The 15957-nt window shown below is 40.1% G+C and overlaps 1 protein-coding gene across 1 annotated transcript in view; it reads right to left on the bottom strand.

Moving 5' to 3' along the window:
• Positions 1–14500, bottom strand: part of lmo1 (LIM domain only 1) — a 41855-nt gene extending 27355 nt beyond the window's left edge. Inside the window, exon 1 of the mRNA XM_041789537.1 lies at positions 13926–14500. Within this exon, the coding sequence (XP_041645471.1) occupies positions 13926–13947 (22 nt within the window). The 5' untranslated portion in view covers positions 13948–14500. The remainder of the gene's footprint in view (positions 1–13925) is intronic.
• Between the last annotated feature and the right edge of the window lie 1457 nt (positions 14501–15957).

Here is a 15957-nt window from a genome sequence, read left to right as displayed (position 1 = left end):
ATAAGGTCTCACAAGGCACAAGTCAATATAACATTATACTGTTTTCTTCTTACAGTTGACTATAAGAGGCTTCTATGTTACTGTACTGAGTGCTACATTTCCAGATGGTTGTGTATGAATGCAGGGGTCTGTGAGGTGGTTTCTGGGACTGTATGCATGCTATGATTATGACATAATTAACACCCACAGTAAGCGGCATGGAGAGAGAGTAGGAAGAGAGAGAGAGAGCAGACAGGCCTAGTGCGGATGAGGAGGGGACTGTTCATTAACAAGATGCACTCTCTCAAACTTTGCAGCTTGCTGCGGCTAATAAGCCCCGGTGAAACGGAGCCCAGCCGTCCCTTGCATTGACCCTGGCACTGCCCGGGATAAGGGAGGGTTTTGTCTCCTGGAATAATTGCTCTTTTCACATGTTACAAGTGTCCTGACCCCCACGGTCGGCAGCCACTTTCCCTACCATAATTACTCCTGATCCGCTCCAAATGAGTCAGCCGCATTAGGGCTGCAATAACACTGGCCAGGCTTCAAGCGCGGCATGGGGAGTCTCAGCAGAGCAGCCTGGAACAGGACTGCCTTTTCTCCCGGCCCACGGTCATTTCCATCACGTCAGAGGTGCATTTCTTACACTTGAAGTCAGCACCAAGGCCCTGGGCCCTTTTTTCTGAGGCTTACAGAAGGCATTGTTAGCTCCTGGTGCTCACTTCTCACTGTGGTTTGGCAGCAGACTCCATCCCAATTAACGGAAAACTTCATTAGGGTGTTTTTCCACACTTTTCAGCCCCCTATTATTTTTAATTTATTCACATGGGGTTAATTAAAAGAAATGTATCACAGAGATAAGCAACAGCTTTCTAATTAAATTCATTGCTGCCTTTTTTTAAAGACATGAAACTGGCAGAGTTTCCAAATTATTACAGGAGGAGACTTGTTCCAACACTTGGTCGCTCAGTAGTAGGGGGGAGATTAGAGCTCTGCAAGGTAAGCTGTCAACAGCAGAAAGAGAGAGAGAGAGGGGGAGAGATGGGGTGAGAAAAGGAGAGTGAGGGGATAAGATGAACAAGGAGGAGGAGAAGAGACACAAACACTGATGGTTTTTATCATGCAGGGTAACCCCAAATAAACCCCTGAGAGCTCTTAAAGAGGGAGGACTGTCAAAGTGTTGACAGAGCAACGAGAAAATTTTGTTTTGCATCAAGCCAATCACATGTGGGCGTGCTGGCGGGCTTTGTCTGCCGTGAATCTGAGGTGTTTAGTTCTTAAAAGCTGCCATTTTACCATTTTTCATTGAAGTGCAAGCTGTCAATAACAGAGAGGGTGCATGCATCTTCATCTTCACTCCCTATACAAAAGGTGCAAGATCATTTTTTAGAGTCTGCATTTGAGATTGAAGACTGGAAAAAAATTCCATCTTCTCTTGAAGTATATACTTTTAAACTTTTATGGAGGAGGCAATCTTATCTGCCACTTTGTGAATCCTGACAAAATAATAAAAAATAAAAATCCAACCATTAGACCTGTCATAGCCACCTTCCGCTGTCCGGAACAGAATAATGCACAAACACTTTTAGTCGGCATTAAAAATGCATTTGGAGAGGAATAAATGTAGCCCTCTAAAGTTTGTGTCACTCATGAGGTCAGGAAGTGATGTTCGAAAATCCTTCCCCACTCCCCAGCAATTACCGCACACTTATTATTTCAAAGGATATGCCAGGAGACAGGTGTGCCATTCAGGGTCCTCAGTGTGTCGAAAATGGAGGGGAAGAAGGAACACCATACTGAGGCGCTCCGTGTGAGGCTCTTTAATCTTGAATAATGCAAATTCCCCACAGGGGGGCAGTTATTTGGCAGCACAGGCCTCTAATGTCATTCTACTCGTGCACCTGATGGGGTAAATAATGAGGGAGGTGTGGGTGGGTGCAGATTAGGGAGCTGGAAGATTGGATGTGATGTCATGTGGGATGTTAAACTAAACTGTCTCCTATATATTTCACAAGAAAGGAAAAAATTATTGTTCTTTCTTTATGAATTTGCTTTATTACCTGATAATTCTGGCTGTCAGCATTAATCATGGTTAATTAAAATCCATAATTAATGCATTAATAAATTCATGAAAACTGCGATCAGTCGGACACTTTGGTTAAGCCACTCTAACATCTCTCTGCAGCCACTGTGATGTACATAAAGTAAGGGCACCACTGCTCCTTAATGTTTCATTTCATTAAAAAAAACTCAAACGGACAAGTCAAAAGTCATGTGCACCTTCTGTTATCCCCCATTAACCTTTTTAGTGTTACCTTATTTCCTTTCCAATCTGTTGCAAGTTAATTTCCCATGTTCAAGTTCATGTAATCATCTTTGATTTACTCATAGTTCCATATAGTCTTTCAAAATAAAGGCAAGTCTATATCCAATCAGGAAGACAATTCCTCTTAGTTTAAGACGGTATAAAAATGAAACAAGAAGATTTTAAAATGCAAAATTGTTGAATTTCAGAATATGGAGATTAAGCATAACTAACAAAAATATCCGAGATTAATCGAAATTACGAATTTTAACAGTTTAACAGCCCTACTTATGAAGACTGGACCTTTCCCTTTAAAACGAACTCTCTTACTGACTTAACTCAAATGGCAATTCAACCCAGAATGTACAACTTTGATGTGATCCTAGTAAAGTTCTAATAATGTTAATCTGGAATTTGCCCGCTATCAACTAAGAGTTCAAGATTAATCGGGTTAATCAAAATTAATTAATTTCAAAGTCGGTGCATATTTTTTAAATTATGATTAATCACATGCTTTATTGCATCTTTCAGCAAACGTTGGTTTTAGTGGGTCAGCGTCTCTCTGCAGCTGCAGTGATGTAAAACAAGTCCAAGTGAACAAGTCAGAAGTCATCTCAACTTTTTTTAATGATCTCTTATTTTATTTTCAATCCAGAGCAAAACCCTTTTACTGTTGTAAAGTTTTCTTTTATAATCTTCGAGTTATCTCTAAAAGTAGGTCTGTATCCAAACAGGAAGTCAGTTACCCTTAGTTTAAGAAAGGAGAAAAATACAAAATCACACAAAAAACTGTTTTAAATGCAAAAAAAAGTGGAATTTTAAAATAGAGTGAAAATGGTGTAATTAGTTGTGAAACTACAGAAAATTTTAGATTAATCATTATTAGAATTTTTTCTCCTGACAGCCCTACTATCAACTTATCAACATACTTGTCAGTACTACTAGTGGGTTACCTTTGACCTGGCTGGTAGGCCTGATCCTCTGGCTCTACTGCTTAGATATAAACAAGCACAGTGACTGAATAGCATCTTATAGTAGCAGCATCTGACAGGATTTTCAACTAGAAAATGGAGATGAAATTGTGTGAAGGTTTTGTCAGATGAAATGAGAAAATCAAGCAGAGCAGTGTGTAACACTGATGTGTTAATGCTATAGCCACAACTGGCAAACCACACTACATTTGTTACTGGCAGACAACTTATCAAATTCATTCTGGTAAATTTTGACAGTTTTCTGAGTTTTTCTCACCTTTTAGTTTTTTGTTATAGTGTTTGACTTTGAGCTACTGAACTGCTGTTATTTTGCTTTTTAGCAATGACAATAGAGATCTATTCACCAATCTATCAGTCAGTCTGGTTAGCTACATCATCATTTCTCAACCTTTTTTCTTTCAAGGTTCCCATATAAGCTGAAAAATCTCAAGTCAAAATTGCTTAAAAAACATTCAACATCCTGGTGGCTGCAAAAGAGTTCATATATTAAAAGAATTAACTAGATAAATATGCCAAGATATCTCTTCATACCATCAAAATGCTTTTATTTTCATAGAAAGGTCATGTAGATTTTAAAAACACACTTTGAGTATCAAATAATCAGGAAGTTTTCAAACTGAAAATCACACCTGCTGAACTAAAAAATTAAAATTACATGATTCTTGGACGCAAACCGATTCATCCACTGATGTTGACAGTATTCCTGGAGGGGTGAATGAGACAAATTTAAGTAACCATTTTCCTATTAGTGGTCATTTCTAGGTTGAATTTAAAGGGTTTTGAGGGCACCCCTGACAATTGCTGACAAACTCCTCCACACTGCCTAAATTGTACAAAAACATTGGCAACTTTCCCACATGGTTGTGTTGCTGTTGTTTTGAGTTTTCTGCCATTTTCTGCCATGGAGTCATTTATCTCATATGCACCTGTCTTACCAAACAGATGTCTATCCAAGTTTCTGTACTTTTATTGATCATTAGAATAACAGAGATTGTATTACTTTGATATATACTGTATCAAAAAGTGTCTAAGAATTGGACATTCTGACAACCTTCATTCAACCCCCAGTTGATTAAAATACAATAAAATAAATGAGGTTTGGTTGTAATACATAGGGGTGGGAGGTGTGCTGCTGCATTGGGAATGCCGGTGAATATCATCTGTCATCTACATCTGAATCTGTCATTGCAAACATCATAATTAAGCAGTGATTAAAACACTAACTTCAATATCCAAAAGCTAATCTACCAGCTTTAATAGGAAAAAGAACTACCCCTCCTTACTCCCAGACTTTAATTAGCTATTAAAGATTTGATTTACTGAAGGTCATCCAATAGAGATTAGTTCTCAGCAAATTGTCTCTTACTTAAAAGAAGGCATCCTGGGCTTTTCTATTGACAAACAAGATAACTCTTACATCTTTTATGTCTCTGGGTTCATGGACCAAAATACAGCTCTGAGGAGGCTTTTAATTTGTTGTGCTTGACCTTAAAATCACGCATGTGACATTATGTGTTTGCCAAAATTACAGAGAAGTAAAGGTCATTTTCTGTTGGATTAGAGCTACATATTGAGTATGAAAAAACCTGCAAGTTATTGGGCTACAAATATGAGACATTCAGTAACATTAACACAGCTTGAGGTTTAACTGCAGTTTCCTTTGAACTTTGATGCAGAGTACAGCTACAGAGAGAGGGAAAGGTTCAGAAATAAGAAATGAAAAGTTAATATCTTCGACCTAAGACCAAAGCTTCTTTTAACAAACCAAAAATTAAAATACATTGGTGTTTGAGTCCCACTAGCAGCCCCTAGAGGCTTTTCTGCTCCCTACATCAACAAGAACAAAGTGTCTTTTACTGACCAGTCAACACTGCCATCCTCACAGCCTCAGACTCACCAGCAGGGCCCAGAACACATGAAAAAAATCCTCAACAACAATGATCAGAGCTTTTGCAAATGGGAAACATGGCATCAGCGAGAAATCCTGCTGGCACTGTGATGTGGGCATTAAAGAGAGAGTACAGCAGGCCAGTTCATATGGCTAATTTTAGAACTATTATAACAGGAGTCCTATAGTATTTCTGCAGGTGTCTGTGTCTTTAGATTTAGCATGGACAAGTGCTAACCCAGTATATTTACACAACTTCCAAACACATGGGTAGCTAGAATAGGAACATTAGTCCATGTTGGGGTCGACTGATTTTAAGCCTGGTTGGTTACTGGGACCAATATTGCCTCTTTTTTTTCTTTTCTTTTTTAACAGATTGACAATACATAATAATTTAGAAGTGTGTTTTTTTCTCATCCTCGAGGTCTTTCTTTCACTCACCACTATGTCCTGCCACTAACACTATGATTGGCAGAACTACACAAGCTGTAGTCAATCATCACTGAGGCTCCAGCTGAGTTTGTGGCGGTGAGTTTGGAAGATTAGGTAGCAGGTGTTTCTGAAGTTAAAAACAATCTTAGCCAGTCCAGTTTGCCAGTTACTTTAGGGAGAATGCCTGAATAATGAACTTTGTTGCGGTGATAACGTTAGCCTGCAGTATACTGACTAGGTTAATGGATGTATGGAGCAGAAGCCAGTGCTGTAGTTTAAATAACATTGGTGCAAGTGCACCAACGACTTACTTAAGCTTCCAGACTGCAAATGTACACCATATTGCCAAAAGTATTTGCTCACCTGCCTTGACTCGCATATGAACTTAAGTGACATCCCATTCTTAATCCATAGGGTTTAATATGATGTCGGTCCACCCTTTGCAGCTATAACAGCTTCAACTCCTCTGGGAAGGCTTTCTACAAGGTTTAGGAGTGTTTATGGGCATGTTGGACAATTCTTCCAGAAGCGCATTTGTGAGGTCACACACTGATGTTGGACAAGAAGGCCTGGCTCTCAGTCTACCCTTTAATTCATCCCAAAGGTGTTCTGTTGGGTTGAGGTCAGGACTCTGTGCAGGCCAGTCAAGTTCATCCACGCCAGACTCTCTCATCCATGTCTTTATGGACCTTTCTTTGTGCACTGGTGCACAGTCATGTTGGAACAGGAAGGGGCCATCCCCAACCTGTTCCCACAAAGTTTAGCACATGGAATTGTCCAAAATCTCTTGGTATGCTGAAGCATACAGAGTTTCTTTTTTTATTGGAACTAAGGGGCCAAGCCCTGCTCCTGAAAAACAACCCCACACCATAATCCCCCCTCCACCAAACTTTACACTTGGCACAATGCAGTCAGAAAAGTACCGTTCTCCTGGCAACCGCCAAACCCAGACTCGTCCATCAGATTGCCAGATGGAGAAGTGCGATTCATCACTCCAGAGAACGCGTCTCCACTGCTCTAGAGTCCAGTGGCAGTGTGCTTTACACCACTGCATCCGACGCTTTGCATTACACTTGGCGATACATGGCTTGGATGCAGCTGCTCGGCCATGGAAACCCATTCCATGAAGCTCTCTACACACTGTTCTTGAGCTAATCTGAAGGCCACATGAAGTTTGGAGGTCTGTAGTGATTGACTCTGCAGAAAGTTGGCGACCTCTGCGCACTATGCGCCTCAGCATCCGCTGACCTTGCTCCGTCATTTTACATGGCCTGCCACTTCATGGCTGAGTTGCTGTCATTCCCAATAGATTCCACTTAGTTATAATACCACTGACAGTTGACTGTGGAATATTTAGGAGCAAGGAAATGTCACTACTGGACTTGTCGCACAGGTGGCATCCTATCACAGTACCACAGTGGAATTCACTGAGCTCCTGAGAGCGACCCATTCTTTTATAAATGTTTAAAGAAAGAGTCTGCGTGCCTAGGTGCTTGATTTTATACACCTGTGGCCATGGAAGGGATTGGAACACCTGATTTCAATTATTTGGATGGGTGAGTGAATACTTTTGGTATTATAGTGTATCACTACTCATCTGTATGAGATGGTGTTTTCTCATTTTGTTTTGCTGGTGTCAGGCCAAAACCTCGCATCTCCAAAACTACCACTTCCACAAAACATGCTTTATTTTTAAATTAATTTAACACTGAATGGTCATAGCCAGCATCTATTTAATGTTTTTATTGCTTTAACATTGGTTAAAACCCACTGATGGATGTAAAGGGTGACCAATAGCACTGATTTAGAAAAATGTATATAACGTTAGTTAGCAGACAATTTCCTAAGTTATGTTAGGTCCCTTACAGCTGATTTGAATATGTTGGCAAACATCCATAAATTAATTTGCTAGTTTATTATTCAGTTTATTATTCAGCCATATTAAAAGAAAAAAGGCAAAAGACCATGGTGTTATTTCTTGCAGTTAAAATATCATCCCTGGACATAGCGCAGTCTCATCTCATGACAAGCTGAGTTCTCTATTCATAGTAATGCTGCTGAAATGTCCCATGTCCATTTCTTGTAGAATTACAGAGATGAGGGAAAATTCTGTTATAGACTTTTAATATAACAGAACTACTGCATATCTGAGGCCTCAGTTAACCTAAATGGTGGAAGGAACTTATTAATACTTTCTTATAACTTTAACCCACCAGATGCAAGAATGATGCATCAGTAATTATAATCCAGTAGTACAATATATTTTTTCTGAAATATTAGGAAATAAAGGTTCCTGGTACACTTCCTGGTCATTTCCTTTCTGTGCAGAGTTTGAATGTTCTTCCCGTACATACGTGGGTTCTCTCCAAGTACTCTGGTTTTCTCCCACCACCAAAGAAAAGCTCGTTAGGTTAATTGGCCACCCTAAAATCGCCGTAGGTGTGCGAGTGCCTGGTTGCTTGTCTCTGCATGTCAGTCCTGTGATTGACTGGTGACCAGTCCAGGGTGCAGTGACAGCTGGGATAGGTTCCAGCCCCCAGTGACCCTGAACGGCATCAGCAGTGTAGAAAATGTATGGCTTATTTTCAGTCAAAGTTTGATTTACTTCAATAAGGTTGTGAATGCAAAACTCCTACCTGTATTAGAGTATTTTTACACAGTGGTATTGCCACTTCTATGTAAGTGAAAAATCAGAGTGTGTCTTCCAGCACTGACAGGTTTATATCTGATTGAGAAAATGTTCTTCTGTGCGTGTATCTTCTGTAATACAAATCTACAGCTCAGAGCAACCCTAGGTTGTGGTGTGGTTACAACTTTTCATGCGGTCTTTCACATGTGTGTGGGGTAATGTTCTTCCCCTCTTGACACATAACGTCACGCAGGTTGGCTTTTTTTGGGTGAGGTTAGGTGATCCTCTCAGGTGGTCACCAAATCAGTACCTCATTAAGTACAATTAGGTGTGCCTGTTTGGAAATTCAAGTTCACACTGAAGGAGAGGATGGCCTCCATGTATGTAGATGTTGATTTATGAATTATTCTGAGTTTTCTCTACAACATATCCCACCCATTATTATTTCTGAACTCTTTAAACATTACTATTATGTTGTTTTAAAGTGAAATTAACTTGTTTCTTTTGCATGATCTATTTTGCTTTCCTAGCCAATGAAGATAAAAACACCCTTTTATATGGAAGTTGGGGGGAATATTGCATTAAATCAATCAAATGTGTTCATTAAAGACCTGGAAATAGTCAAACCAGAGAAAGCATGATTTTGTACTGGTATATATAAGTAGTATATATAAGTATATATAAGTGCAGCATTATTTACACTGCACTTAATTTTCTAAGATTATGAATCAGCATGTCACATTCAGTTATTTTTAACCTCTTTTATGTGTCATAAGACACATAAAAATGCATGCCTTTATACAGCATTGCCTGTCATTTAACCTGATAAGCATGGAGGGACTTTAAAGGATAGGGTTAAATAAGACCATTTCAGCACTGTATTGGATCTTTTTAAATCAAGATAGGCTAGGGTTAGAGATACATGATTTTAAGGTAACTATACACATGGATAATACACTCTGACATACATGACAGTGAGAAATTATAAACTCCTTTCAAATGTCTTGATTTTTTTTCGTGTCTGAAATAAAGAATTATTTGTGTAGCATAAAGTCACTGCATACTAAACGTGTGTATTCATAAATCCTGACATGAGCCCTGGCAGTGTTCAGATCTTCAATGAGATGTATACTAAGTGCTCATGTTGCCTTAGAATGTAACAGGTGACATGTTGTTTTATTGCTGCAGGTAGTTTTTCCTCACTAACATTTTCAGGGCCTCCTGACACTCGTACTCAGCTGCCAAAGAAGCCAAAGCTGGTGACATTGTAGTTTTGACATCTGCTCATCCCAAGAACTTTGCTGCATGTCATGCCACGTTCCCATCAATCCTGTCGTCTTTACTAAGCCTGTGATGACAGAATAAAGGAGAGATGATTTTCCAGAGAGAGCAGAGAATAAGCTTTACAGAGTGCATCAGAATGACAAACAAGTCAGAACAGAGAGGCGCACGGTACGTAAACAGGTGAATAAATAACTTCAGTTGCATCAACTTATTAGATGCAGCCGTGTGCATGAGTGTTTGCAGAGATGTATTTGTATGACTACAGGCACATACTCATACCTAGCAATATGTACACCTAAATGTAACTGGTACTAGATAAACTGCATTATATGAAAATAAATGTATATTTTTTGACTTGCTGAACTATGTGTGAGGTTATTGGGGTTTATTTTCTGCAGGCGAGAATAGTTGGAAAACAGCGGTTGTCAGCAGTACTTGTGTGCATGTCTGCATTTGTCTCAGACCTTGCAATAAGACATCAGGTTTCTCCAAGGTGGTTTAAAATGTGGTTTAAAGTATCGATTCGTCTCAACTTGTCAGCACATTTGTGGATTTTGTAAAAGGTTCCATTGTAACATTCTGTCCGATATGTTTTTGCCCTTGTGGCTTAGAGTTTCTCATTTGTTCATCTAATTTTTCAGTGTTGCACTTTATCTCTGCAACCTTCTCTATTCTCCTCACACAACTCAGGAATGTACCAGAAACTCCTCTTGACATTGAAGAAAAAACTCATTTAAAGGGAATGACGGCAGAACATAAGTGAGACTGTACAGCACAGCAGGGATCGACCCGTTTCCTGTGATGCGTGCCGTATAGCCGGATCTGCTTGTGAGAATTTGTATGATAACACGGCTAGCATGTGGCCTCTGGCAATAATGAAAGGGATGCTCTTACAGCTCAAGAGTGCATAATTGAGTTTGCGAGGCACACTGATGAGTGCAGCCATTTACATGGAGGCAGGTGGGCGCGCTCGCTAACACGTGTCTCGTATGGCTCAATTCAGTCCCTTTGAATCGCACTAAAATTATGGAAAATGATACATATCTCCAGCACTCAAAGACGTGAAACAATCAGCACTGATAGGCATCTAGAGGTTTGGTGGTGACAGGCGAAATTATCTCCAGTTGGAATCCTGCATTTGAAAATCAGATAAAGATAGACAGAAACTGAACATTATAAATGTGATCATGTATTATTTAGCCTAACAGACTAATTAGAAAATCTTTGTTATAGCATGAATGGTCAAAAACATGAAGCACAGTGGATCCTGTTTTCTCACATCTGTTTCTGTTATATTTTTGCCATCTTTTGTTGAATGTGTGCAAATCAAAGGGAAGATTTTCCTGCAATCCTTTTGTGCACATGTGAGACTCCTAAAGACAACTTTGACAGTCTTTGTGAGGGACTAAAATTGGAAAAGTGTTGCAAAGGCAGTGCAGGTGTCTGTAATAATAAGGCTTAAGAAAAAAGTAGTGGCGACTTAAGAAAATATCAAATGAAGCAATGTGTTTGTAATATTGTTCAGGGCCCTGAGCACAAAAACCCGGCGTAATTTCAATATTTGAAATGGGCAAGTTTAATTTTGAAGTCAGAGCAAACCAATAAGCCGGGAAAATAGCAAATACAGGAGAGCAAATTGCATTCCTTTGGAAAAAAAAGTGAAAAAGACTTAAAGAACATATAAAAGTAATCTCCAGCTGGAAATTAGAAATCAACCCTCAGAAACCAAATAACAGAAAAGAAATATTACTGTCCACTTTCTAAATCAATATAACATCGCTACAAGACAGTATTACCATGGTAACAGCGGTAAAGAATGAAGCAATTCTTATTATTTCAAAATAAAAATCGGAGCCTGAAGCCCAAGTTTTATTACAGCAGCCGACAGATCAGCAGTCTGTATTCATCTGAAGCATTGCTTTTCAATCACATGCTTTATGAATGTGCCAATTTCACTGGACAGGATGATAACAGGGTCATAAATTAACAAGAAAAAATGGTAGCCAGACATTTATCAGTCGCTGGAGGTTTTTTTTTTCCTTCATCTGCTTGCTGAGGTCTGGTGAGAAGTGTACTGTAGTTGTGTTAATGTTCAGCAAAAATCTGCCTCCAGTGTGGACCCACTTTCTTCTTCTGCAGCTGGTATGAAGGAAGAAGAGAGAAAATGGCTGAGTTGCTTTTTTAACTCTTGTATTAGACGCAAATTGGAGCGGTTATGGTGCAGGGTGAAATAAAATGTTGACAGGGAGTTAATACATGAGTTGCTATACATTAGGATGACCTGAATATTGGATCTTTTTAACAGAAGCGTACCTGTTTGCCTTTTACTGTCCAACTCTTGGCTCTTAAAGTCTGTGCTGTAAGAAGTTAAACCTGCATTATCTGCACAAATGAGTGCTATTTGCATGCTATTATCTGCATGTAGTTTGTGACAGACATAGCTGCATGAATTTAGGACCTTTAAGTTATGATAAAAGACGCCGCCTGATTGAATTTAAATATTGTAACTCTTAATAAGAAATAATAGATTAATTTCTTCCTTGCAGATTCTCAACTGGGGCTACAAAAGAGCAGGTACGAATTTCTACTGCTTTTGTTGCACAAACTGTTGCAGGCTTTCAAAGAGAAGCCAGAGTTCAAAACCAGTCTCACAAACAATCATAGGCTTTACTGCACGGCCAATAATGATCGCAGGCTTTGAACCCAAGACTAGACACGCTGATGATGGGTTTCATATGCATCCTAAGGACTAAAATATGAACCCTCACTCATACACACATGCATAAACGAGAATCAATCAACAGACATCCAAAACACACACCTACAACTTCACCTCTCTGCATAAACACAAAGTCATTTGTGCAGGCACTAAGTGGATACATTAGACAAGAAGGTTGACTTGACAAGCCCATAACTTGAGAGCCAATAAACGCTAAGAGGAACCACAATGAAAGAGACCAGATCCATGCAGCTCTGTTGACAACCTGGCCAAAAAAAAAAAAAAAAAAAAAAAACTCTGCTGGAGCTGCTGCTCGGGACCAGCAAATAAAGGGTGAAGCTTTTAGGCAATGAGCAGCAGGTGATCTCAGCTTTTCTGCAAGTCCTAATGCTCCTAAAAGCCTCTCTCCCTGCTTCTGTAATTGGGCATCAGTAGTTAATGTAGTATTGACTGCATTACATGCTCCTGTGCATCCTTTCCCACTAATGCCATTTGCATCACCTTGTACATTTACCATATTGCTTAGCCAATAACTGTTAAAAGCAATCCGAATCATGAATCATATAGGGAACTTTTAGCTCGACAGACATCCAGAGGAGACAATTTACAGTTGAGTTAATTTAGGTACATTTGCAGCACAACACTGATTCATCCAGACAGACCAATTTATGTCTCTGCCGCAAACCTTTTATTGGTTTTTAGATGTGTAAGTGAAAGGATGCGCTGCGAAGAGATATGAAATATCCATTTTCAAACATAAATAATGGGTTGCAAATGCATCCATTACTCTTGGAGGAGGGGGCGCTCCGGGGACTCGAAAACCATATAGGCTAATGCACTTTTGGAATTATAACTCACAAAATTTTAAAGTTGGAGGAGGTTATCATTTTGTATCTCAGCAGGTGTCCTGCAAAACAATCCTGGAAAATGACACAAAGCAAACTTCCAAAGCTCTTAATGCATTAAGTCTACATTTGAATATTGTTATCATGTTACATAAATGTATTAAAATGCAAACACACTGTGCACCATTTAGACCTGAAAGAGATAAACGCACTGCACATCTTCCCATCAGTGTAATCCAAAATGGGACGTCATTAGAGGCGAGTTTGATTTAAATTAAAATTAATTTGATTGCCTCACCCATTAACCTAAATACATTGAAATAGATAAGTAATGCAAGGAGGCCTATTTGGATGGAAAGTGAGTGAGCGAGCGTTGCACGGCGCTATCCATAATTTGCAATCAAGTTAAAAGCACTCTGCTGTCATCTCCCATCCCGTGCTGATGTCAAAGGCTGCCTCGCTAACTTCACAGACGCAAAAAGCACTTAAGAGAGGAGGGAAGGAGAAAAAAAGAGGAGCCACATGCACTGCAGCGTCTGTAGTCTTCCTCAAAAACTCCGGCTTACACAGACCCAAACCTGCTCGAAATAAACATGCAACTCTCCCACTCTAACTGCAGTTTTGTCGGTAGTAGCACGCTCTTTGTGTAACTTCACGGTGCAGAAAGCAGACCCCAGTGTGCAGGCTCTTTCTTCGCGGAAAACACGGACCCTGTCTCGGGGAAATGAGGTTGAGAGAGCCGCTACAAAGCGGAGGCTGCGGGTGCACGAGGTAAACACAGAAAATATCACTAGTTTGCAGTGTTCTAGTCCCCCAGGTTATTGCATCCTACAAGCCGGAGCTGTTACTCACCCTCTTCCTTGTCCAACACCATCGTCCTGAGGAACGAGGAGTCCTTCCCCGGGCGATCCGTCCTCGGCTCCAGCAGGCAGGCTGCACGGCTCGGTCTGCTCACAGCTGCTGCTCCTGGAAATGGCTTTGAAACGCGCGGTTGACTAGACTACGCCTCGATAAATTAAAAAAAACCTGGAAAGATGAATAGCAGCCGACGTTTTTCCCCCTCTCTCTTCTATCAATAATAATTCAAACGCGGTTATAAACGCGACGAGATCCCCACTATCCGGACTGAAGTGAAACGCAAATAAATAGCGATCAAACCGCGCTGCTTGCTCTTGATAAATTCCATGCGAGTCAAAAAAGGGCAAAACAATGAAAAACGATATAAATCTGGTGTCGCCAATGTTAATAACTGTGCGCACACGGACGGATCAGACGCTCAGACTGAACGGCTGAGCTCCTCTCGCTGTTAATAGTCTCGCTTTCTCGCTCTCATTTGCTCCCAAACAGCAACTATATTCAAACAAATCCAATTGCAAATGTGACAAGTGCTAAAAGCAAACTCACGCCGCCTCGCTCCCAGTTTATGTGCCGCGCTCGCCTCTGCTGCTACTGAATAAATGCGCGCAGTTTCCAGAGACCCTCGGATTCCCCTGTTAATTAAATCAATTCATTATGCTCAGATCTGATTAGCAGCCCTTCCCCCCTCTTTGAATCAATTATTCAATACACAAACATAATTGCTTGTGCCAGAGGTGTCTAAGTATTAGCTTATTTAACTCCAAGGACACTAATTACCCCTAGGGCAAGGGAACTTTTCTCATTAATTCTGACAAAACACAAAAGCACAGCTAAGGGAAAGCGTGTGCGCGCGCGTGTGTGCTTCTGTGTGTGCGTGCGTGTGACTGGTCTGCCTGCCAGTCTGAACGTGCGTGATAGAGAGAGGAGGAGAGAGCGCGCACGCACGTAAGGTTATATCGATGCACGTGCGCACGGACGTGGATGCGCGTGTCACAGAGAGAGACGGAGAGAGAGAGAGAGAGAGTGAAGGAGAGTGATGCTGCTCCATCGGTGCCTGGTACAGTTGGAGTAAACATGAATTACGCTTATTGTTTTTTTATTTTCCTCCTTTTCTCCTGCAGATTTTAATAGAAATAACATCTAATTGTGGTCTATTTAGCAGTTAATTAGTGTCCAGACACAGTTATCATACAGGCTGCAGATAATACGTCGTTTCAAAAGAGACGGCACAACAGATGGGCTGCCTTTTTGATTAGTGGGTAGATAGAAGGTTCACTTTCGAATCTGGTAATATAATTGTTGCCTGCTATTGCCAAGATGAAAGTGTTGCTGTTTCATGGTGGAGCCTTAAATAGCACCACTTTCACTTGCCCTGCAGAGACTGTTAACCAATTAAGGGTGAGATCCAACAAAGATTAGCCATTTAGGAGAGTAGAGTGGAGTATAGCTACAATGATGCTGGTTCGTCAGCAGCCAGCAGGCTGTCTGTGGTGTGAGCGAGCTCAGTCTGTCCTTGCCTTCTGTTACATTTTGCACCAGATATTACAACCCTACTCTAAGCTCATTATCATAAGCTGCTCTATAATCAAATGATTATAAGGATAAATTATTGTATTAATAATTACAGTAAAACTATTTCAGATTAACAGCCTCTTTAGAGTAGACTTATAATCTTGAAGATTTTTGTCAAAAAATGTAGCTTTTAAGTCACTATCTGTCATGAAATTAAGTCAAGTAATGATGACTGAGCCTATGGTCCAATGATGAAAGACCTTGCATTGGCAGTAGTACAGAAAAGATGGTAATCATGACTTTCATATGGGAAAAACACTTGTGATTACTTGGTATGAACAGGTTTAAATTAAAGGTAGTGTGTAATAGTTAGCAGCATTTAGCAGAAAAAACTTGGTAGAAAGGGAACATAATATTTATGAATCTGTTTATACAGTGTTTAATCAGCAGGATATTAGAATCGTTTAATGTTTATTAACTTAGAATAGGCCTTATTCATACATAAAGAGGGTAC

The sequence above is a fragment of the Cheilinus undulatus genome, linkage group 1 (genome assembly GCF_018320785.1).
Source record: "Cheilinus undulatus linkage group 1, ASM1832078v1, whole genome shotgun sequence".
In the NCBI taxonomy this organism is placed as follows: domain Eukaryota; kingdom Metazoa; phylum Chordata; class Actinopteri; order Labriformes; family Labridae; genus Cheilinus; species Cheilinus undulatus.
This window is presented reverse-complemented; position numbering and strand designations above follow the sequence as displayed.